The following is a 25987-nucleotide window of genomic DNA, read 5'->3' on the forward strand; positions in this document are numbered from 1 at the left end:
TCATGCTAAGAGCCTTTCTTATTCTGTTAAGACTCATGGTACTACAACTGTGGCTTCTTCTGGTGTTTATTTCAATGGTTTGAATACTAACTCTGTTCTTGAGGCAGTTACCTGAACTGAACGCTTGTGCATACATTTACCAAGCACTAAAAGTTGGATGGGATCTCCATCGCTAGAGCTGGCTTTGCTAGGGCCATCCTTTATAACTTCCTAGAGGGCTCTGCTGGTCCTTCCTCCTCCCTATCTTATTCCTGAGCGTTGGCACTCTCCCTAATGTAATGTAATGAATACTACAACAGTGATATGGAAGGACATAGTACAGTTGTGTAAACTCTTACTGTAATGGTAGATGTCCTTCTCTTCAATGTTGAAGTATTCACTCCATCCATCCTCCCCCTGGTCCATTTTACTTTTGCATGTACTGGTTACCTCTTTCCTTTCCTTGGACTGGAATTCCTACTGGGGCTCTCAGTTCTGAGGATAGTATGTCTGAACGTCACTTTTATCCTGTATTCTACATGAAAAGCAAACACCTGACATATGGCATACCTTAAAGCAACCTATTTCCAAATATAATGCAAATAACAAAGAGGAAAAGATGACATCCATGCCTGGTTTCTATGCTCAAACAGAACTTATCAGAGAGGAACCTCCCCACATTCATTTTCACATTTGATTCCTTAGTAGAGGGACTTTCATATAAGACAATTGGTTAAGAAAATTCACCAATAAATTGGCTCCTAATCAACCCAATAATTTTATCAGGGAATACAACTGCTTCCACTGGCCTACTCATCCATATTATCAAGGTAGTCTCTTATTTTCTCTATAGCACTCTGTAATTTCTCCTATTCCTGTTCTCTGAGATTCCCCCTATTCTGCAGTACTGTAACCTTTGTCAGTCCCTCTAAATTAACCCTTGTTGCTTCTTAACCATATCTCTTATTTCCACTATTTTTAAGCTCCACTTTAAGTTTATCCTACTCCATAGTTATATTTTCAGAAGAAATGTCTATCTTCTCTAAAACTCCTGAATAATTCCCACTATCTCTTCCTTAAATTCCTCATAATTTAACAGAAGGGTGGGGAAGAGCCATTGTCTCATTTTTATTTCATTACCCTCCATTTTTATTTTAGCTATTGTTGGTTCATGATCTGTAAAAGTTATTGGATACATATCAAAACTTTCAATTGAATGCACATGTTCCTGTAAAATATAATTTATGTCTAGCCTAAGTGTACTTTGGAGAATAATATGTAAATTCTTTCCAAACTCCTACTACTAAATTCATGACTTCCATACCAAATATTTTCCTAAGTTTCTTCAAAAATCTGCCCTGTTTTGTTATTTTCCCTTCTGGGTCCCACAGACACATCCTCACTGTTGCAAATCAAATTCCATTCCCCACCTCTAAGTAATAATCCCTGCTGAAAGCTGATTATTTGTCCCAGAATTTTCTTAAACTCCACTGTAGTAGTTTTAGGTGGAATATAAATATATTCCAGGGTAATCTTCCTCCTCCCATGCCAGTAGCCCATTCGTACTATAAATCCACCATTATCTTTTTCCCTTTTTTATCACTATTACAGCTCCTCTTGCAATTAATATAAGTACTCCCATTTTACTTTGTCCCAGATATTTTGGTGAATAACCATGTGGCAGAACATCCAACATGAAATAAAATTAAAAAGTCTGCTATCATTATCCATTTATAACACAGTAGGGCATTTTGGTGAGTGCTATGGGATTATTTTTCATTCTTAGCCTAACCATACCCTTTCCTGGTTTTCCAGTTATCTTTCTGGTAGAATTTAGACATATAATGCCAAAATAACTTCTCATCCTTACTCTGAGTATCTGTAAGCATCACCCAAGCTCCCTTCTTGGTCCACATTTATTGCACTTATTTATAAATGACCTTCATACTGCAAATAGTTATGCTATCACAGTCCAACATACAGATGATTCAGCACTTATCTGCTCTTCCAGAATCTAGATAATTTACAACAGTATACACAGGAGTCATTTACCTCTATTCTTAAACTGCAAACACAGCAAACTTATCTTATTCACCCCATGTAACTCTCTAAACAGAAAACTCACTTAACCATTTCAACTAACAGTGCTAAGATCAAACTTGTAACTAACATGAAGCTACTCAACATCAATGTTAATTAAAACATTGTGTGACTTTCATATAAGACAATTGGTTAAGAAAATTCACCAATAAATTGGCTCCCTGTATAGAGTTAAACCCTATCTGACAGATCAAGCAAGGAAGAATATTGCATCAACCTACCTTTTCCTCTACAAGTTACTGAAAGATGCTTGCTTTAGCAGTGTTACAAAAAAGTGGGAAAACTTGTCGCCAGCCTTTTGCATAAGTCCTAACATTATAGGTTCATAGGTTCATAGGTAGGTACTAGGCTATCGGCCCTTGGGCCTATATAAGCCTAGCCAGAAAGGTTCCCTGGCTTTCGCCACCCAAGAAAATTATTTTCCCCTATCAAGCAGTGCCACAGAAGTGATCCCCGGGGTGAATTTTCTATTTCCCATCTAGTCTTCAAGATTTTTCTTAAAGAGGGCCAATGAGGAGCTTTGCTTGACATGAATGGGTAGTTTATTCCAGAGTATGGGAAGTCTCTGGGACAGGAATCTATCCCTCCAGCATGTTCTGTTTATTGTGCTGACAAGGTTTAGGTCCCTGGAGCATGTGGTTTGGAGAGATTGGGATTTCTTTAAGTGCAGCATCTCCAACAGCTCTGGTTTGACATAGCTTTGTATGTTAGGCAGAGATCACCTCTGAGTAGGCAATATGTGACAGAGTAGAGTTGGAAGTTTTTGAGACGGTCTGCGTATGGCATCTGTTTGAGGCCAGTAATCCTCTTAGTGAGGTATTTCTATGGCCTTTCCAATTGTTGTAGGTGTCTTGTGAGATACATGCCAAATGAGGCACTGTACTCTACAATGGGTCTGATGAGGGATGAGTAGAGAGGAACAACGACCTCCTTTTTTCTAGAGGAGAACCCTTTTCTGATGAGGTGTGCCACATAGAAGGATTTCCTGACTACTGTGGCGATGTGGTTATCAAAGGAGAGACTGCTGTCCACCTGTGTTCCGAGGTCTCTTATCACACTTTCAGTGTTTAGTGAGCTACTGCCTATGTGGTAGTTCATGGGTACCAGGTTTTCCCAAAGGGGATGACAGTGCACTTCTTGGCATTGAGCTTGAGGCCATGACTTTGACACCAAGCATCTGTCTCTGTGAGGCCCTTTTGTAGAATGTCTACATCATTAGGTGATTCTATTATGGATCCCAGTTTGCAGTCACCTGCAAACTTTGTTAGCTGATGCCTTGTGCAACTGAAGTGTAAGGCACTAGTGCTATAACCACCTTTAGTACACAGTTATCTCCAGGACACATATCACACACCACGAACCACAACGTTCAACTACTTTGCTAAAGAATCAGGGACAAAGCCAGAAATAAGGGTGCAATAAAGGTCAAAAATCAGGGACAGTTTTTAAATGTTAGTCTAATTCACTTAAAAAAATGTTGTTCTCTTAACTTTTTATCAACATGCACTGAAAACAAACTCTAATGGCTTGCATTACTGACAAACTCTGCTCCTCCGTGGCTTACCAGGAGAGTCAGGGCACAAATACAAGGCAAAATCAGGGACAGCTAAGAGGTAAGCCATGATGTCTGACAAACTAGCAGACTCTGACTTGTGTACTGATACTAGATCACTATACGCTGGAGGAGTGAAATACATGGTGTAAGGAAAGTTCACTGCTGCATACAAAATGTAAAAAAAATACAATGTGTACAACCTGCTTCTGCTTTTTGTGGGGCATCTGTGAAACCAGTGTTAATATTCTGAAGTAACAAAGGAAAAGTTTCACAAGGCATTACAATCTAGTATATGGTTCACTTTCACCCTAATATTAGAGTAATAACCTGGACATTTCCCACACCCCACACTCAGTTTAGTCTAAACAGTTTTTTTTCCCAGACACATCCCACATTGCCTGGCTTTTAAAGAATTAAATAAGATGGAGTTTTCCCACTGACTAGTCTTGTCACAACTAGTGACTACTCATCCTCTTTAAACCTGACCAGGTAACAGTAAAGAACATTCTCCAAAATGATTCTCTTAGCAGAGTACTTCTCTCTGAGGAAAACAAAACGCAGTAACTTGCTTTACCTGTAATACCTTTCAGAAATCTGGAACCCCATGTCTTCACTCTGAATTGACTCATTAACCTAAAATCATTTAAGCTGCAACTAAAATGACACCAATTGAATTCTCAGCTATGCTCATGCTCGATACTAGGCAAACGCTGTTCTATAACTTTGTTTTACCTCATCCAACAATGTTAACAAATCATACACCGATAATAGTTATATCTCTGTAAGCAAATAAGCGTACTGACTTTTCATACCCTTCTGTTCCCCTCAAGACTCTATGTCTCGTGTAGTACGTTAACAAATCATACACCGATAATAGTTATATCTCTGTAAGTAAATAAGCGTACTGACTTTTCATACCCTTCTGTTCCCCTCAAGACTCTATGTCTCATGTAGTACGTTAACAAATCATACACCGATAATAGTTATATCTCTGTAAGTAAATAAGCGTACTGACTTTTCATATCCTTCTGTTCCCCTCAAGACTCTATGTCTCGTGTAGTACGTTAACAAATCATACACCGATAATAGTTATATCTCTGTAAGTAAATAAGCGTACTGACTTTTCATATCCTTCTGTTCCCCTCAAGACTCTATGTCTCGTGTAGTACGTTAACAAATCATACACCGATAATAGTTATATCTCTGTAAGTAAATAAGCGTACTGACTTTTCATATCCTTCTGTTCCCCTCAAGGACTGTAGTAATGCCACATTTACTGTACTTCTACTCCCCTCTCATCTTTCTGCTATTTGGCTGTCAACCATCGTACACATCTTTTTTTTTGCTTTTTAAAACTAAGGCTTCCTCATATCATCTCTTCTTCTACTCACTTTTGCTATTTGAGTAAGTTATTGGGTCTTCTAGTCATTTTGTCATGAATATCCATTGTTACCCCATATAACTGACTCTTCTCAACACCATTATTCAAGTTTTCTGTCATTTAGTCACCATTCTCTCAGCCCATTTTTACTCGCACTATTTTTTCTTTTTAAGTTCATCACATTTACTACTTTTTATTTTCTTTCCTGTTATATTATTAACTGCTGATCTGCTTCTCTACGGCCTTCCTCGCTAGGTCAGCACTCATACTTTGACATTACATTGTTAGCCTCTCATCTTGATTTCCTTTTATTCTTTTTCCTTATCCCAGGTCTCGGCCTCCCCTCTACAAATTGTTTGGCTACTGTAAAGCATACAGTTCATCAAGTCAAAATTTTTGTGCATTTTGTAGATTTGTGTGAAGATATCGGAATCTTTGTTTAATTATTTCTTTTTATATGAACACTTCTTCCCAGACCTCTGCTGAAATGGGGTTTTATGTCCAGACGGACTTTTCTGGTGAACAAATGAGAATAAACCAATAAATGCAATAAATAATTCTGTTGAGTGGTAATCCAAATTTCTTTCTGGTCTCTGTCACTCACTACTATATCTATGTGTGTGTGAGTATATATATATATATATATATATATATATATATATATATATATATATATATATATATACATATAGATAGAAATATATATGTATATATGCATACACACACACACACACACACACACACACACACACACACACACACACACACACACTCTCCATTTGGCTTTTTTTGGGGGGGGGGGTGAGATGAAGGGAGAGACATATAGAAACTCATATTTGCATTTCTCTTCTGCTATGTTGAAAGCTGATCACCTTACAGAAGTCATCATTCTGACAAGCTGCAGTCATATAATTGCATTTCTATCTGCAGCGCAAGCAATCTGGTTTGAAAAACAGCATTAGATTATTTAATGAACAGCTTAAAAAGAGAGAAAGCATTTGATGACAGTTTTCCTTTCCTGGGTGGATAGCTGTGGTACTGACTGTTGTTCTGAGACTTGAAATGTCTTGGCAATGTATATGCCAGAATCACTGCATGCCTCTGCAAGTGGTGGTGAGGTGAACCATTTCTTATAGCTGCCACCAGATGCACCCTGTCCTTCACTCACCTAAACAGTACGTAGCATAGCAAAAGGGGGGGGGGGCATGATTTGTAATGGAGGAAGAGGAGATCAGCCTTAGATGTGACACTCAGAGAAGCACGGAAAACAATGACAAAGAAAAGGTGAACATTTTCTTCCAAGGTCATAGAAAACAGAATGTAAGAGAGATGTCAAACATGGATATAATACCCTGTGTGCAATCAGGATTTTAACTTTGAAAAAGTTTGTGACTTACTATTTTATCAAACCTTTTCATCACTGCCCTGCATTTTTACCTTGCCCTTTACAGTTGCAATTGTCTTCCTTCAGTGACTTTCCTTCAGAATGGCAATTTCACTCTTTTACTTTTATTTTTACTATTTTTAAATGTAATCTTTCCAGATAGTATAAGGTATAAGTTGCATCATATTGCATATTTGCTGCCAGTGTTTTCTTGCGAATTCAGTAATAAAAATGTATTTTCTTCAGTTTTAACTGTATACACTGCTGTATTTGCATGTCGTCTACATTATGCGTAAAATATGCATATCATAAAAGTAGGCGCTACCAGTTACTAAGTGGATGAATAATTATTACCTATGTGAAATAGTAACTGAGGATATGTATAGCTTTAATTTGAAAACTGTGCTTCAAGAATATTTTCCTGCTGTTCTGGCTTAAAGTCTTTATTACAGTTCTTATTTTCACTGTCCTACACCTTATGTTCTATCATTACTGTGATTTCTTTGGAAATTGAGAGGTACAGAATATTTTCACACTGTAACGCTCTTTGTTTTTTTTCTTACTTTAGCTTGACAAAGCAGAACTGAGTACGCTTAGTCTGCCACCAAACACAATCTATGGAGGCTCTGATGGCAACATTAGCCTTGATGTTCCTGATGCTGCTGCAGACTCCCAGAGGACCAAGGCCGCCATAGATCATCTTCATCAAAAGATTCTTAAGCTCACAGAGCAGATCAAGATTGAGCAAGAAGCCCGCGATGACAATGTTGCAGAATACCTCAAGTTGGCCAATAATGCAGACAAACAACAGGCCTCACGCATCAAGCAAGTGTTTGAGAAGAAGAACCAAAAGTCTGCTCAGACCATTGCACAGCTACACAAGAAACTTGAACACTATCACAAAAAATTGAAGGAGATTGAGCAAAATGGACCTTCAAGACAGCCTAAGGATGTCCTTCGTGATATGCAACAAGGACTCAAGGATGTAGGTGCTAATGTGCGAGCAGGTATTAGTGGATTTGGTGGTGGTGTGGTGGAGGGAGTCAAAGGGTTATCACAAGTCACTCACACTGCTGTTGTCTCTAAACCCAGGGAGTTTGCGAGCCTAATCCGAAACAAATTTGGAAGTGCAGACAACATTGCCCACTTGAAAGACATGGATGACCCCCACCCTGAGGAGGCCTCCAGGACTCTGAGTGGGAGTGCCACTTTGGTGTCTAGCTCCAAGTATGGCAGTGACATTGATGATGAATGTTCTAGTGCCACCTCTGGATCACCTGGTGGTAGCAACTCAGGGGCAGGGCCTGGAGGAATGGGAAGCCCTAAATCAAATACTCTGGACAGCCACCACAATAACTTTGAAACAATCCTAGAGGAGCTGAGAGAGATCAAAGATGGACAGTCGCATTTAGAAGATGATATTGAGGACCTGAAAGCCCAGCTTCACAGGGACTATACATACATGACACAATGCTTGCAAGAAGAAAGATACAGGTAGGTTACCACATGTAGACCATTCTGTAAACATAAGCAGCCCCAAACTAATTTATCTGTGGCTAGGATGTGTACATTATATATCCATATTAATATACTCAAGCACTAGGTGAGCTGACCATTTTGGACCAGGATTTGGAATATAGATTTGATAAAGATGAACATCAAAGACATGTGGACACAGTGAGCATTGTTTCCCCGGAATGGTATCAGAGTGGTGCAAATGTGTAGAAGGTAACTTGTTCTGCATGTAGAAAAACAATTTCAGAGAGCTATAAGGAAGTGTGTCTTTTCTTAAAAATCTTTTTCAGCATCCAAAATGTCTGCTTAAAGAAATGGTTGTACTTTTCTCAAAGAATTTAAAAATCTGATGTGAATCTGAGGTGGAGGGAGGTCTGAGAAGTAAAGATGTGAGAAGGGTGATACATGCACCAGGGAGAATCACCATCAGGAAGTTTTTTTTTTTTTTTTTTTTTTTTGTGGGGATGAGATTTCATGGCAAGGGAAGTAGTGTTCTGTTTTTGTCATGAAGGCAAAAATGAAATATTATAATAAAATGTTCACGCCATCAGAGCTAGAAGACCAAAGCTAGTAGTGATGAGTTCTACAGGAACAGTTTAGTATGATAGCCAGTTGTGATACTGTAGTTCAAAAGTATAGGACAGCTCCACCCAAATATCAACATTTTCTCATCACAAGTGTTTTTCTTTCAGTTTAGTTTCATGATTTCAGACTTATTCTATTTCCCCTGCTTGTAATGTATTTTGCTGCCCCTGGCACTCAGTGTGGCTTCCAGTAAAACCTCACATGGTCATCTTCTGGTATTTGTTACAGCATCTGTTAAATATATTGGCAGCTCCAAGGCTGAGTCAAGAAAAGGAGAGTGGAAGGATATTTATATCGAAGACGTACAGTCTTAAGAGAACAAAGTAACTAGGCTACTCAATTAGCCACAATACTCAGCTACAGGATGGTTAGGTCTTTAAAGTCACTGACAGTAAAGTAATTTCATCCACAAATAAACTTCACACCTCAACAAGAAACTGTGACCTAGATTACAGTTTTGATCTGCAAAAAGAAGCAAACAAAATTAACATTAGTTTGATTTTCAAGGCTAGTGTTCAAAATTCCCTTAAATGCTGTTATAAATATCACATGCCTCCTTACCAGAAATAAAAGAAAGAGACTAAAGAGGACTAAATGACACTGCTGGCAGAGATGGCTGACGAAAGACACAGGACTACAGAAAATGTCATTGTCTCTCTGATGTAATTTTATGGAGACAGAGTGCCCTGCAATAATAAAGAGCATTAGGTATAAAATGATGTCATACAATTATTGGGCCCCACAGGGCTTAAAAAATAACAAAAAAAAAAGAAATGCAAACCACTTAGTGATGCGAGGAAATTAAGCACATTAAAGTTCAACATATGAACTACAAAGTTTTCTTGAGGCACATGCCTCTCGTATGTGCGTGTGAGTGTCTGAGCAAGGAATTACAATGGCAAAAATGTATTTGTTTATCATCTATTTATTATTTATTTGTGTATTTTACATGTTTCTACCGGGAAAGTCCAACTGGGCATGGATCCTATTTTAACAGTGGAGGTCCAGGGAGGAAAGCTCCACAAACATTAGAACAGCAAATACAGTAAATACAATACACATCTTAATAAAGTACAATACAGAGTCAAAAAGTTAATAATGTGCAGTTTCAAGGGCAAGAAAGGAACAAGAAGTAAATATACTGTAAGGAGCACAGTGCGTTACAATACCGTTGAAAGGACATTTTGTTGAGTCATTTGGTTACATTCATCAGTGGCTAGTACAGTAAACACATATAAAGAGTATAGAAAGGAGTTTGGTAGATGATTTTTGTTATAGACATACAAAGTGTTACACCTTAGAAACATTGGTGTTAAGTATTGCTGATTTTTGTTGTAGACAGATACAAAGTATTACACCTTAGGAACATTGGTGTTAAGTATCTCTGATTTTTGTTGTAGACAGATACAAAGTATTGCACCTTAGGAGCATTGGTGTTAAGTATCTCTAATTTTTGTTGTAGACAGATACAATGTATTGCACCTTAGGAACATTGGTGTTAAGTATCTCTGATTTTTGTTGTAGACAGATACAAAGTATTGCACCTTAGGAGCATTGGTGTTAAGTATCTCTAATTTTTGTTGTAGACAGATACAATGTATTGCACCTTAGGAACATTGGTGTTAAGTATCTCTGATTTTTGTTGTAGACGGATACAAAGTATTGCACCTTAGGAGCATTGGTGTTAAGTATCTCTAATTTTTGTTGTAGACAGATACAATGTATTGCACCTTAGGAACATTGGTGTTAAGTATCTCTGATTTTTGTTGTAGACAGATACAAAGTATTGCACCTTAGGAGCATTGGTGTTAAGTATCTCTAATTTTTGTTGTAGACAGATACAATGTATTGCACCTTAGGAAAATTGGTGTTAAGTATCTCTGATACTAGCAATACTTTGAGTACTGTGTGCATTTCTGAAAGTCAATCATGTAGGACAGACGGCACAACTGTCCCTGATTTTACTGACTTTTGGAGAAAAGGTAGTGAATTACACTTCCTGAAAATGACAATAATTAAAGTTATAGGCTTCTTTTACTTCAAAAATTGTATATTAATTCAAATTCTCTTCTTCTGTCAGGGACTGAAGTTAATAATGCTAATATTTTAAAATGTGTCCATGGTTATTTCTGGATTTGCCCCCAGTGCAGTTATTTGTTCTGATTCACTTGAGTGCTATAATGGAAAAGGACATGAGGCTACTGGAAGGGGCCAAAAGAACCCCCCCCCCCCCGGATGGGTGCATAGCATACCTCTCTACCTCTTAGCACAAGAAATCTGGGCAAAGCCAAAAGTAATGGGAAGACAAAGTGACTAAAATAGGGACAACTTTTAAATCTTGCACTTTTAAACTTACAAAGTTAATAGAATAACACATTTTGCATTAGCATGCATTTACTAAAGGGTATAAAGTCTGAATCTCAATTGTTATTATTTAGTGACTTCAGTATTTAATTTAATGATTTACTAGAAAACCACAAATTTTATGAGGAGCAGATCAGAAATATGAGGCAAAAATTTGGATAGTGTGCCAAAATCTGGATAGCTGGGAGGTATATTATATAGGATAAAGGGAAAAGTGTATGACCAGAGTTTTTAAGAGCTGGAAATCTTATCATTAGAGACCAGGAAAAAAAACAAAAAGAGGAGTACATCTATGGGAGAAAGGAATACAGAGTATTACATGGTGATGTACAAAAGTACTTCAGGTTAAGGGCTGTAGACACATGGAATGGAATATTAGTGTGCATGCTGGAGATGGAAGTCATTGAGACATTCAAGGGGGCATGAAACAAGTGGTAAAGGGGAGAGAAGGCAACTAGGGATGGAAGGGAGAAGGAATGTTTAATGCACTTAAAGGGCAGATTAGTGAGGCTTATTGTCTCCATCCCCCAGCAAGCAAATGTAGTAAAATACAGCTGGAGAAATATTTTTGTATGGTTGGCAGTTATTTCAGTAAAAGCATTGCGCTCTGTTCTTGCACCCTGATGCAGTGCACTGACCTGACAGTTGTTCCCATTTGCACGACACTGATACTTGGCACACTCTTCAAACTGCCAGCCTTTTTCTTGTTAAGTAGAAAGCGCTGTCACTACTTTTATTTGCAGTCATGTTTAAAGAATGCTCCTGTAAGGCAGAAGCTTCTTATTCACCCACAAATGCCAACAAATTAACAGTGGAGAGGGTATTTTGTGCCTCTTAATTTAATTTGTTTTAAATGTAAAATGTTATAACATCTGTGAGCCAGACACTCCTGAAGTGCAGCACCACACTTGCTATGGGAATGAGCAATGTGAAAGAGAAACCAGTGCAGTGCAGCACATTTGAATTAACAATTAAACCTCAATATTTTGCGTGTGTGACATTTTGGCATTTCCCTCATGGTCTATTCGTCCTCTAGAGACTTAGTGCAGTACACATATAATTTGAAGTGTTACTTCCTGGGCTTAAACTCTGTCATCTATATCTGCAAGAAGAAAAAGAAAAATGCTCTGGGTTACATAAATGACTGCAACTCTCTTGAATTACTAAGGCCTGCCTTCTGGCTTCTCACAGTACATAGGTGGTGGCTGATGCTCAAAATGGCTGAAGATTTGATTTCTTTAATCAGAGGTTCACAGCCCTCTCCTGACAAAAGGCCTAGACAAGAGGAAGATTTTGCTTCCTCTGAGCAAATGTCCATTTCTTCAGACTCCTCTGAGGACCAAGACTATTCCTTCTCTCCTTATGAAGATTCTGATGCTGAGGACTCTATTCCCTCAGCTTCTCCTCCTGAAGACTACTCCTTTGGGGAGACTTTACACACTATGAGGGAACATTTTCACTGGGAAGGTCAAGACTACTCTGATTCAAAGAAAAGGCTCAGATAGTTTCTTTTACTCCCCCAACACAGACCACTTGCCATCCCACCAGTTTTGGACATTGTGGATGATGTCTTTTTAGAATCCAGTTTTAACCCAGACTCTCTTCTTCCTGCTCCAGCTAAGCCTGACAGATACTACAGAGTGTCTGATTCCCACAAATTTCTTTACAAAAGCCCAGTAGCTGACCCAGAGACTATCTCCCAGGGTCCCAAGGGGGCTAAGGCTTCTATGGCTAAAAACCCAGTACCTTCTGAGAGGGATTCCAGAGCACTAGACAGGTGGGGGAAAAAGGTTTACACCTCAGCCACACTAGCTATGAGGGCACTGAATTGTCAATTTCATATGCTTAAGTATCAGCAATTTCTAATCTCTCAGTTAAAGCAAAGAATAACCACTCTCCCTCAACAATCTGAATTGAAAGAAGTACAAGATCTGTTGCACGCCACTGAGCAGGTGGGCAAACATACCTTACAATGTGGGTTTGATTCTTTGGAGGCCTACTGCAGAGCAGCTGTCACTGGGTCTGTTATACATAGGCATGCTTGGTTAAAGGAACAAACTCTGCCTGATCATGTTAAAGCAAAACTACTAGATGCTCCCTTACAGCAGGATGTTCTTTTTGGAGTTAAAGCAGAAGAAGTTTTAAAGAAAATGGAAGATAAGGCAAAATCTATGCAGACAGTCAAGGATTTCCTACAAGTACAACCCCCTTGCTTCAGTAGAAACTGGCCAACAAAAAATTGGTCCTTTCCAGCCACTGACAGACCACAGAGGGGTAAATACAGACGCCCAAGGGCAGAGGACAACCACAAGCCCAGTATAAACCTCGCCAATGAGGCACTACAACACAGAAGGGAGGAGAAGACAGGTCTCAATCCACCAGAAGGCAAACTGAATGACTTGCACCTCATCTGGCCAAGCAATACTCTCTTGGCAGCCCCCTTGGGGGGAAAACTCACACTTTTTGCAGACAACTGGCAGATAGTCACAAAGGACAAACGGGTCCTAGACATAATTTTACGAGGATACAGATTCCACTTTCACACCTTGCCAATGAAAAGAGGAATGCCAAACCTGCCACAAAATCAATGGGCAGAGGCACAAAAACAAATTACAGCTCTCATGGACATGAGAGCCATTCAACTGGTACCTACTCGAGAGCAAGGTCAAGGATTTTACTCAAGACTTTTTCTAGTGCCCAGAAAGGACAATGCCTGGAGACCAATTCTGGACCTTTCAATTCTAAACACTTACTTACAAGTACCAAAATTCAAGATGCTAACACTACAGCAGCTACTTCCCATGTTGGGCAAGGAAGCATGGCTAGTAACGTTGGACCTCAAGGAGGCATACCTGCATGTCCCTATCAGACAAAGTTGCAGAAGATACCTCTGTTTCATAGTGGAATCTAGTAATTTCTAATAGTTGGGAAGGGATGGACCAAGCAATAGCTACATATGTTTGCTGGCTTTAGGTGGGGGGCATGGAAGGATGGTTGTAAGGCATAGTTGGGCTGATCATCGTACTGGCACCCCCCCCCAAAAAAAAAAGGCCCACTCTTTGTACTGGCATACTAACCAGGTAGCTGGATACATGCCCCTCCCTCCTACACTAGCACTTTAATGGAAGATTAAAAAAAAAGGTCAGATATCAGGTACCTGAGTGAGGCTGTTGAAATGCAGGAGCAAATCAAGTCCTGTTTCCGCATCCTACCTCTGACCCACCTTCCACAGATTGCAGTTATAAAAAGTTTATACCCCACACAGGCAGCTACAGCATTCAAGTTTTTGCTAAAAAGATCAATTATTTTTTTGTTTTAAAATGTAGCAAACAGTATGCTACAGATGTAGCAACCAATTATTACAGTTTAGACCAGACAGGGTGTACTACAGTGTTCAGGTCTGACCACAAATACAACACCTACTTTTAAAAGCTGGTATACATTAAGGAGTGATAAGAGACAGGACAAGATTGCCATTCATACCCCCTAGCACTTTGCACCTGGGGCAGTTGCCCCCTTCATCCCACCCTAACTACACTATTGGTTGTAAAGGTCATAAATAGTGACATAATTCTCCAGGATTAGAAGAACATAATGCCCAGTCCAGTAGCAGTACTGCTATTCTACGTTTCTCTCATGTACAGTTCTTCTGGCCGGAGGAATACCAGTACACAAAGTGCAATACTATGTTTTTAATCAGAGATTGGCTTGGTTACAAGCTGTGTTTACTTCCATATTCACGCTGCAAAAGTATAACTATTTGTTGTTGTGGGAAGGGAGCATGCCTGAATCACGATTGTGGTTCCATGATGGAGTTTAGATACATTAGTGATCAACACTCAAAAGGGTTCTTCTTAGCAAGTCACTGCTGAAATCATAACTTCAGAGAGTCTCTGCGGCAGGTTGAGTGCCATCATAACAGTGCTTCAGGAGCATATACTACCCCCTCTTGACCTGACATGTACCGACCACCTCACTTCTCAGTGTGTAGGTCAGTGTGCAGCCTACTGTTCCCATTTTTTTTTTTGCACATGTGTTGCTCACTCAGAAGTTCATTACCTGTGCATAAGGCCAGGCCATGAGTGGTATTCTATAAGTACACCCCCACTAGACTTCAGGTTTAGGAAGTCTTTGATACTTCTGCTTATAGTTCTGGGCTTTACCAAATGGAAGTCAGGGGATGCCACCCAAGCAAAAGAAATATGTTTGTAAAAGGCAAATTAACTTCAAAGATATGCATGACGACTGTGTATATTGTTTAAGCTCCAACAATAGTGCTACTGCATATGACTTTTGTAGGGACTTTAGTAAATTCTCAGTGCCATTAGACAGTGGTCTTCCTGATTTCCATTCAAAAAAATTGCAATCTATGTCTAAGACATTAGAGGACTTTCTAGAGCCTTTTCAGTCTGAGGACACGAGGTGTCACTTGAACAGCCCCAAGGACAAGTATTGCAAGAGTTACCCATTATGATGAAACTCCTGTGGAGGCTGTCATTTCAAGTGACTTTGGCACATTGGAGTGTGCCAGACATAAAATGGACATTTTACAGGTGACTATCAATGTTAGAATTACATCTTTTGATTAGGGGAAGGGGTTTGAAGGCCTACCCCTGCTTATCTCGCAGGATGATGAATGTGTATCAGAATCTAAGGAAACCTCATTCTTGGGCAAAGTGTGTATGTTTGGTAATGGTTTGAGGACTGGGTCAAGTAGGGCACAGGGAACCTGTAAACGGTTCATCTCCCAGGCCCTAACTTGTAAATGTTTCATCTCCCAAGCCCCTGCTTACACTTATCAAGGGTATCAGAACTTGTCAGAGATTTGGGATGCATGGCTAGGCTTAAAAAGGCCCTTGTGGTCGCCTAGTAAACACCTATGAACCTGTCATGCAGAGCATATGCCCATCTCTGCTATCCAGCCTCCATTAGACCAGAGCTGGCCTTCAACATCAGATTAACAACTCCACAGAGTAAGCATTCCCCACTCATTCTGGTAAATAGGCTGGACTTAGATGCTACCCAGGAGGAGAAGGATGACAACTAGGACTGCAGGGCACCAATGCCTCCTCCTCCTTGTTTGTGATACAGATAGTGAGGAGACATTAGCCCTAGACCTTCCACCAGGTGATCTAACTTTTCAAATGAAAGAAATAGCAGCAACGACCACTCGGATTCCTTATTTAATGCCAGTAAAAATGATAAAATAACAGCAATAAGTACAAAATGATGAGCGCTTTCGGGCTGTGCCCTTCTTCAGATAAAAAAGCATTCATTAGAACAATTGTCTTAAAATTGAAAAAAAAATATTACTGAACCCGCCATTTTATAAGAGTGGGTTTTAAAGGGACTACATCATTTAATCCAGAGTATCTGTGTGCTGTCAGTTCAACTATCCATCTAGTTTCGTCCAGTTCTGTATCATTTCTTATGTCACCACTTCCATGCCCCTTTCTTATATTCCAAATAGCCTTGAACTTAAAATAATGTCCCTCATTATTGGAAATATGCCTAAATAAGGCATTATGTTCATTCCGTATTCTTATGGCAGACAAGTAAGAACACAGAATGAACTTAAAGCCATATTTAGGATTATTTCCAATAATGAGGGACATTATTTTAAGTTCAATGTTGCTAAACTTTGAGCAGCTGTTGTCAGAAAACTTGCAGACTATAGTGAGGGAGACCATGGAACTAAGTACTGGAACATTATTCCTGGAAAAACTGAAAAGATTTCCCTGTTGGTGACAAAGGAGGGATCTTATACCCATGGATACAGAAGTACCAGTGATAAGGCAATATTTGTGCTTAGCTTATACCCCATTAAGGCTTGTCTGACTACTACAGAGGCATGCTTACCTCTGAACCCATTCCTTATCTCAAGAAGAGCAGCAAAACACATCATCCTTTGAGCAGGCAGCAACAACTCAAAAATATATTTTTAAGAAGACAGTATTCCTAGTGGCTGAAACCTCACCCATGAGGGTCAATGAACTGCAGGTGGTCATGCATAGAAACCTTTCTGGTTTTCCACACAGGGTCACCTTATCCACTGACCTCACCTTTGTGATTAAAGTTGCGTCAGAGGGCACACTAAACCAGGCTATTTAAACTCCCAGTCGTTTTACCTAAACTGCAAGTCAGAGAGAAAAGTATCCTGCTTGCAATGTTTCAATAGATGTACAAAAGGCAGCTAAGGTAATTCTTAGCTAGAACAAAGATCTACAAATGAGGCCTAACTTTGTACCCTTTGGAGAAAACAAAAAGGGGCTCCCTAACTCAAAATGGATATCCACTGCAGTATTTTCTGCCTCAAACTACCAGGTAAGGTAATGTAAGGTCAATATGGTTGGGTGTGGGGTGTGTGTTGTAATAACTAAAATGGACATAGGACTCCACTTGCGGCAGATGCCCCTAGAAGTTATGATGCAGCAATGACTACACTTGAACATTTACAATTATAGTAATTTGATAATACAAGTGTACTATCTCTGCATCTAAAAGAAGGTGAATGGTTTGAGGTAAGGCAGTGTTGACCTGTTTCTACAGACTGCACATTAGTGACCAATGCTCCAAAGTGAGATCACTAATGTATCTCATTAATGCCTAGCACCCCATGTTCCTTCACAATGTCATGGTATATATAGCAAGCACCTGTATTTCCAGTAATGCATTTATAAATTTCATGTTTTTTTTCTTTTTAGCTAACACCAACATCCCAAGTTATACTGAATCAAAGACTCCTAAAAATGTCTTTACTTAAAACTTGGCATTTTCATAGAAAGGTCTGTGAAAAATTCCAAGCACATCCAACTAACCATCTGATGCTGGCCTGATCTAACATGTAGATTTGCTAACAAAACACATATTCTGCTATTTTTTTCTTTTTAAAAAGTGTATTTTATTTTTTGTAATTTGGAAGTGTTCCAGAAAATTTGAACTTTATTAGTCAACTCCATGTTTTAGCTGAAAGCAATTCTGCATGTACACAATAACTTTATTAGTTTAGTGCAACTGCATTTTTGCCTCAAACTTAATTTATCCATCATGAATGGTGTTTGATTAAATTGTGCATTATTTTATTTATTTATCATTTGTTAACCGGGAAAGTCCGACTTGGAACAAAGCCAATTTTCAGCGGAGGCCTGGGGAGAAAGGCTCCAGATGCATGTCTTTGTAACATGGGCGGAAACCAGAGCACCCAAAGGAAACCCACATGAACGCAGGGAGGACATGCAGACTCCGCACAGAAGGCACCCCAGCCAAGAATCGAACCGGAGAACCTCTTGCTGTGAGGTGACAACGCTACCGCTGCACCACTGCACCATCCATAAAACATTATAAAAAATGTTTTATTACAAAATCACTTCCCTGTACACCTGTATACACTTTGTTTGTAAAAACACACATGGACACAGCCTTACTCCACTTGCCATGTATGTGTGCACATGTATAATATATGTGTGTGTGTTATATATATTTTAATTAACATTTGCTGCTCACGAATGTGAAGCTGGAATAGAATTCTAGGGAAGTAACTCCAGTACAACAAACAAGACAAAAACTGCAAGTTATTACATACATTACACAGTTAAATTGCACAAAGGACATAATTCAACTAATATGTAGCACATCCTAAACTCAGTAACTAATTAAATCATACAATGACTGACCATTAACATTCAAAAACGAGCACATAGCCCAACCATAGTGCCCATTGTAAATTGAGCCTATACCAATAGAAAGAAGTCCAGTCACCCGGACTTTCTTCTATTAATATATCCCTATACCCACATCTCTTTCTTCTGCCACCTTCTTGCATCAAACCACATCTGTCATGATCTTGATCCTGCCTATTGCTGCATGTAAGAAAACTTCCATGATTTATGATCAATTTATAAAGTTCCCCTAGCCTTATTAACAGATCCAGATGAAATCTGCATGAAACCTCAAACCTGGTGTGTAGCTGTGCCGGTATGCATTTGCTGTCCTGGCACAAAGGAATCAACAAAAAACTGTATATTGAATCCTGAGTCATCAGCGATGAGCATTATTATGAATTACACCAATGAAGATTTAGTAGACAGAGTATTGAATCAAAAACTAATAGGTCGAGAGGCTACATATAGACGGCAGAGAAAATACAAAGAAAATCAGGTGCATTATGCAAAACTACAGAAACATATCTGATTTTCCTTGTATTTCTGACATTTTCATACCTCTAAACTGTCCTGGTTTAAAATTTGAAAAAAAAAAAAGGTAACAGAAATCTTCCGAACTCCGTTGCTTGCTTTCTAAAGCATTGATGTACTGTGTAAGCAAGAGCGCATAAGTCTCATACACATAGGCAGTATATCAGGAAAGCCCCAGGATACTGGGGAAAAATGCAGAAGAGCAGTACTGTGCTCTTATACAAGGACATTATTTAAGAAAACTAACTAACTTTTTTCTTAGAATAATGTCATTGTACAATAGCAATAACTCACGACTGGGTGATGGTAATGCTGGATTTACCCACACCCAGCCATGGGTTATTGCTGTATTAAAGTACATTTTCTAAAGCAAATACTGCTGCAAATTAGTTACAAATTTAAAATATTCCAAAAACATGAAATGCACTTGAAACTAATAAACTACCAAAGAAGAACGAACTCCAGCATGGAAACTGGACTCTGCAACTTTTATTTAGCGCTTTCGTCAGTTTGTCACTTGACTTCTTCAGAATAAAACCAATTAATTACAACTTCCTTTTATATCCAGGCTGGATCATGTGACACACATCAATTAAAACCAGAACATATTTTTAACCCCCTAAGGTTGTTTGAAAAATGATCAAATCACACATAAACTAATTTTCATAAACAGTTAACGCTTTTTCTTGTAGCTAGCATGACGAACTGTTTCATAAACGGAATAAATTATAAAGTCAACCAGAATAAAAATGAAATTAAAATGAAAAAAATTGACATAAAGCACATTCCCTTTATATCCGTGTATAAATGAATACGTGTGTTGTTTTAAAACCTCTTGTCTTAACTTAAAGTCTTATAAATGAAAACCAGCCTTTAATTTTAAATAACTAAATAAAGAAATACATCATTCAACCCTGGGGGGCTGGTAGCATTAACCCTCAGTTGCCACATAAGTTCTTTATACTCAAGAAACAAGTCCACAGGGCCACCTCTATTATTATTCTCTACCTGATCTGTAACTAAAAACCGAAACAATGATGAAGAAACTGATCGATAAGTTCTACCAGTGCATTGTTAAGGCTTTTTTTGTTAATATCGTATACATGCTGATAAATATGTTTCCTACAGGCATTCTTTGTTTTGCCTACATAATAGTTGCCGCAACCCTGGCACACAACAATGTATACTATATTTCTACTAACATAATTAAATTTGTGGTTCAAGACTAAGACTCCATATCCTGGGATTTTTACACCACTTTCTTCTAATATGTACTGACATTGTGATATTGTCCACACTTTGTCATCTTGCCCATCTTATAATTTCTGTTTCCTTCTTTGCTTCTTTCCAACATATTTTTGTAACTAAAATCTTTTTTATAAACCACCACCGGGTATTCCCCCATCTTTTGAGTAAACTCCTCTTCACCTTTAAAAATAAACCAGTTCTTTTGAAGTATGTCTTTTATCCCATAAAACTGGAGATTAAATGTCAAAATCATTGCGTTGTTAAAATTTTTACTTTTATTCTCCTCTGATTCCCTATTACTGGGGATGTCACTAAAGGGAGCAAGTAACTCCATACCTGTACCTAATAATGGAAAAAAGTGTCCTGTTAATCTTTTTTCAGCAACTTCTTCCAATGTAGGTCAATAAACCAGACTGGGTAACCTCTCCTTACCACCCTATATATCAGAAAAGATTGTTGGTTGAGGGCCAATGCATACGGTTGGCACGCATGGTAAGTGATATACAAGTATTTTACAAAGAGAGGGATGTCTTGAAAGAAATGTTGGTAAAGAGAGGTTACCCAGTCTGGTTTATTGACCCTATATTGGAAGACGTTACTGAAAAAACTATATAGCATATATAGTATACATAGTATACATTGCTGTGTGCCAGGGTTGTGGCAACTATTATGTAGGCAAAACAAAGAATGCCTGTAGGAAACATATTTATCAGCATGTATACGATATTAACAAAAAAAGCCTTAACAATGCATTGGTAGAACTTATCGATCAGTTTCTTCATCATTGTTTCGGTTTTTAGTTACAGATCAGGTAGAGAATAATAATAGAGGCGGCCCTGTGGACTTGTTTCTTGAGTAAAAAGAACTTATGTGGCAACTGAGGGTTAATGCTACCAGCCCCCCAGGGTTGAATGATGTATTTCTTTATTTAGTTATTTAAAATTAAAGGCTGGTTTTCATTTATAAGACTTTAAGTTAAGACAAGAGGTTTTCAAACAACACACGTATTCATTTATACACGGATATAAAGGGAATGTGCTTTATGTCAATTTTTTTCATTTTTATTTCATTTTTATTCCCGTTGACTTTATAATTTATTCCGTTTATGAAACAGATCGTCATGCTAGCTACAAGAAAAAGCATTAATTGTTTATGAAAATTAATTTATGTGTGATTTGATAATTTTCAAACAACCTTAGGGGGTTAAAAATATGTTCTGGTTTTAATTGATGTGTGTCACATGATCCAGCCTGGATATAAAAGGAAGTTGTAATTAATTGGTTTTATTCTGAAGAAGTCAAGTGTAATACTGACGAAAGCGCTAAATAAAAGTTGCAGAGTTCAGTTTCCACGTTGGAGTTCATTTTTCTTTGGTATTTTATTAAATTTAAAATATTCATTATTATAGGTTAAGATGTTTGATAGACACAGGAGGAGGGCTAGTAAGGGTTAGATTTCTGCCGCAGGGATGCCTGTAATACCTTTTAAATGGACCATTCCTCTGAATAAATTTTGTGCATTTTTTAACTCCATTTCATCTGATAGTTTTCCGCCAGCTTTAGTCCATTAACTCTGCTGCAGATAGGCTTGTAGCATATCCGACATGACATACCGTCCAGTCTTGTCATAATCTGCTGACCTGCGAGTGGTATATGTGTGTGTAAGTGTGGGTGTTAAGGTGGCAGGTACCCTTTTCTAACTTGCTTTGTCCCTTCATGAACCTGAAAGGTAACCCCCCCCCCACACACACACTTTTTCTTCAGGATATAACATTTTCAACAGTCTTGCCGTCTATTAAAAATGTCCAAGGTGAGGGCACATGATTTGGGGGCCATACAATCTTCTTCATGAAGGATGTACATATTATTTTAACACTAAAAAAGGCCCTAGGTGTCTGCCATCTCAAGAGATTTTGGTTTGTCCTTTTAGTTCAGCTACCTGGAAAGTAGGTTGGAGACACATTTGACTAAATTATGTAGCTATTGGGATACACAGTGGCAGGTGTTCAAAGATGTGATGTAAGAAATTTCTGGAAAATGAAATGAGACAATAGCTGGGAGAATCCCTACTTAAATGCAACTAGTTGGCTGTGAAGGAAAGTCAATTTTGGGATGGGGTGATTCAGAATTAAAAGAACACATATGTGGATAGTGTAACATGTTATGAAGATGGGTAGTTTTTATTTACTTCACAAATATGACAACAAGGAAATAATGGTAACATAATGGAAACAGAATGGCTAAATGAAGGAAAACCAAGAAAAATGAGTCGAGTCTAACAAAAAAAATCATTTTAACTGGGCAGAAAGCAGCACTGACAGTGGTAAACGAAGAACTTAGTGAGACAAATGCATGGATGTAGTGTTATTTAGGAGCGAGAGACCCATGCTTCAGGGTCTTCTTAGTGAGGATGGAGTAAAGAAAAGAATGCTAACAATGAACATACTTGTATTTAATAGTACTTGTGTCAATGTTCTGTACTCAGCATCATTCATAATCAACTAGCATGAAGTGTGCTATCAGAGGTAAAAAAATCCGCCCTGTATGTTAGAATATATTACATAAATTTTATGCTGCAATTCCTGCATAGAAATATTCTAAACTTACACAATTATAAATGTGCAAAAGTGTTCATAGCCTCAGCATTTTGCAGTAATTTTGTCCTGGATTTCAACATGCAGCCACACTCTGTTTTTGCTCTCTCTTTATTAGCTCTGTTTTCACAAGATATGCCAAGTCTGAATTTGTACACTAAACACAAAACTCTCCATTTGACATGTAAATGATTGAATTTTGATAAAAGTACAGGCTTATGCTTACCATTTGTTTTTAATTCAGGTCTATTTTCAACATGCATTTTTAAATCCATGACCAAAACTTCAGAATGCTTATCTTAGGACCTGTTTCATGGCCTGTGGCAGAGGCATTATGCAGGTTAAGTTTATAGGAGTAATTCCGCAGTTACTGCAAGAATGAACTTTGGGATGAATATCTGCAGTGACTCTATACTGCACATGTTATGGGAGCACTCAGTCAAGCATGTGATAAAATGTCAAGAAAAGTACAGTTTTGTACCTACCATAAATGTAGATGTTCGAGGATCCACATTGCTGCAGTCCTAACTATTGGGTAGTCCGCTGTCCAGTCGGCCCGAATACCAAAGTATATGGCTGACGTCGGTCACGGCGCATTAGACTGACGTCAGTACGTCAGGGTACTAATGCGCATGACCGACGTCATATCCTCAGTCTTTTCTTGCCCCAGATGTCAGAAGACCCTAAAAAGACAAGGCCAAAACCAAAACACACCAAACATACCTGCACCAAAAATATATACAATATATACAAAGGTACCAAAAGATAATCTCACCTACACAACCACCCCTAAACACAGAGGGGAAGGAGGGAGGGTAAATTGGACTGCAGCAATGTGGATCCTCGAACATCTACATTTATGGTAGGTACAAAACTGTACTATGTTCTTCATTCCACATTGCTGCAGTCCTAACTATTGGGTAGAATCCCAAAGCAGAGGTAAGGGAGGCTGGCAAATCATAAAGGAGCAGGAGCTGACAACATGCCTTGCAAAATAGCAGTGGCAAAACCAGCCCTAGACTTAGAGTAGAGAGGAAGGTGATAATGCTTAGAGAAAGTATGCACTGAGCTCCAAGTAGCTGCCTCCAAAATATCCTTAGTTGCCACCCCCCTTAGAAATGCTGTTGAAGTGGCAGTAGCCCTAGTGGAATGAGGCCTAATCCCAGCTGGAATCTCTTTGCCATGATGGGAATAGCAAAAAGCAATGCAAAACCCAATCCACCTAGAAATAGTTTGTTTTGACACAGGCTTGCCCTGCGAACTCAAAGCAAAAGAAACCAACAACTGCTGAGACCGTCTAAAATCCTTAGTCCTGCTTAAATAATAACGCAATTGCCTGTGTACATCTAAAGTGTGCAAAATCTTTTCCCCTTTATTTTGGGGATCCGCATAGAAAGTAGGCAAATGAATAGTTTGGTTTAAAGCCACACTAGAAACCACCTTAGGCATAAAGGAAGGATTAGTACGTAATGATACCCTATCCTTATGAAAAATCAAAAAAGGCTCAACCGCTATAAGGGCCTGTAACTCAGAAACCCTTCTTGCAGAAGTAATGGCCAACAAAAAAGCAGTCTTCCATGACAAGTATTTCAGGTCAGCAGTAGCTGCAGGCTCAAAAGGTTGTAGAGTAAGTTTCTCCAACACAAAATTGAGATCCCAAGCAGGAGTAGGAGCTCTACGTGGGGGTCTTATATTCTTTGCCCCTCTAAGAAATTGCTTGAACAAAGGATGTGAAAACAATGGTGGGTCACAATCATAGTGAGCTGAAATTGCTGCAGCATGAATCTTAATGGAAGAGAAAGACAAACCTTTGTCCAATAACTCAGTAAGATATTGAAGAGCCACACTCAAATTAGGCACCGAAATCTCCAAATTCTTTGCTGCAGTCCAAAATAAAAATCTCTTCCATTTTTCTGCGTACACTTTCCTTGTACTAGGTCTTCTGGCTTCCATAATCACATTTAAAACTTGTTGAGGAAGTTGAGACCTGCTGTCTTTCAAAACAGAATATGCCAGGCTGTTAGATGAAGAGTTTGAAGCTTGACATTGAGCAGATGACTGTTCCTCTGAGACAATAGGTGTGGAATCAAGGGTAAAGGCCATGGAGGCTTCCTTACCAGACTCCTTAGTAATGGGTACCAGTGCTGCCGAGGCCAATCTGGAGCTATTAAAATCATCCTTGGCTTGTCTTGTCTGACCTTTAGAAGCACCCTTGGGAGAAGAGGCAGAGGTGGAAAAGCATACACATGAAGATTTTTCCAACTGAAAGAAAGAGCATCCACTTTCCAAGCTGTGTGATGAAATCCCTTCGTGCAAAACTTTGGCAGCTGGTGGTTTAGTGGAGAAGCGAACAGATCTATGTCTGGAGTTCCCCATGACACTGTCAATTTTTGAAATACATGAAGATCCAGTTTCCACTCGTGGGGATCCATGATTTGTCTGCTTAACACATCTGCTAAGGAGTTCTGTGCTCGGCAGAAACCTTGCCTGAAGAGTTAGTTGCAAGCTGAGCGCAGTCTCCCATAAAATCATTGCTTGCCTGCACAATGGGTAAGAATGTGTTCCCCCTTGTTTGTTGATGTACCACATGACAGTTGTGTTGTCTGTTAGAATCAACACCTGCCCTGGAAGAAGCAACTCCTTGAAAGCCATTAATGCAAACTGGACTGCTAACATCTCTTTCATGTTGATATGTAGATGCTGTAGTCTGGCAGGCCACTTGTCTTGTATCCACTTTCCATCTAGATGAGCTCCCAAGCAATGTCTGAGGCATCTGTCGTTAGAATCTGACTTGCCTCTGGCCGGGTCACAGAGAGTCCCTTGTTTAGGTGACATTCCTGAGCCCACCACAAAAATTCCTTTTGAATGCAAGGTATTATTTGAATGACAGTGTCCAAATCCTGGCAGTGCTGTGTCCATAGATTTTGAGATACCATTGTAGCTTCCTCATATGCAGTTTGGCATTGGGAAGCACCAGAATACAAGATGCCATGAACCCTAAGGCTTGAAGGACTGTCCTTGCAGTCAGCCCGGACTGAAGAGATAATTGATGGAAGTAACTGGAAAGATTCTTTTGTTTGTCCGGGGTTAA

General features: G+C 38.9%; 1 protein-coding gene across 6 annotated transcripts in view; it reads left to right on the plus strand.

The window, feature by feature from the left end:
* TMCC2 (transmembrane and coiled-coil domain family 2) overlaps positions 1-25987 on the plus strand; it is a 1263302-nt gene that overhangs the window by 1083977 nt on the left and 153338 nt on the right. For all 6 annotated transcript variants that reach the window (XM_044076803.1, XM_044076805.1, XM_044076807.1 and 3 more), the window contains one exon: positions 6968-7893. In XM_044076803.1, the coding sequence (XP_043932738.1) occupies positions 6968-7893 (926 nt within the window). The remainder of the gene's footprint in view (positions 1-6967; positions 7894-25987) is intronic.

Source organism: Protopterus annectens, chromosome 7.part0 (assembly GCF_019279795.1).
Source record: "Protopterus annectens isolate FY-2018-M chromosome 7.part0, PAN1.0, whole genome shotgun sequence".
Taxonomy (NCBI): domain Eukaryota; kingdom Metazoa; phylum Chordata; order Ceratodontiformes; family Protopteridae; genus Protopterus; species Protopterus annectens.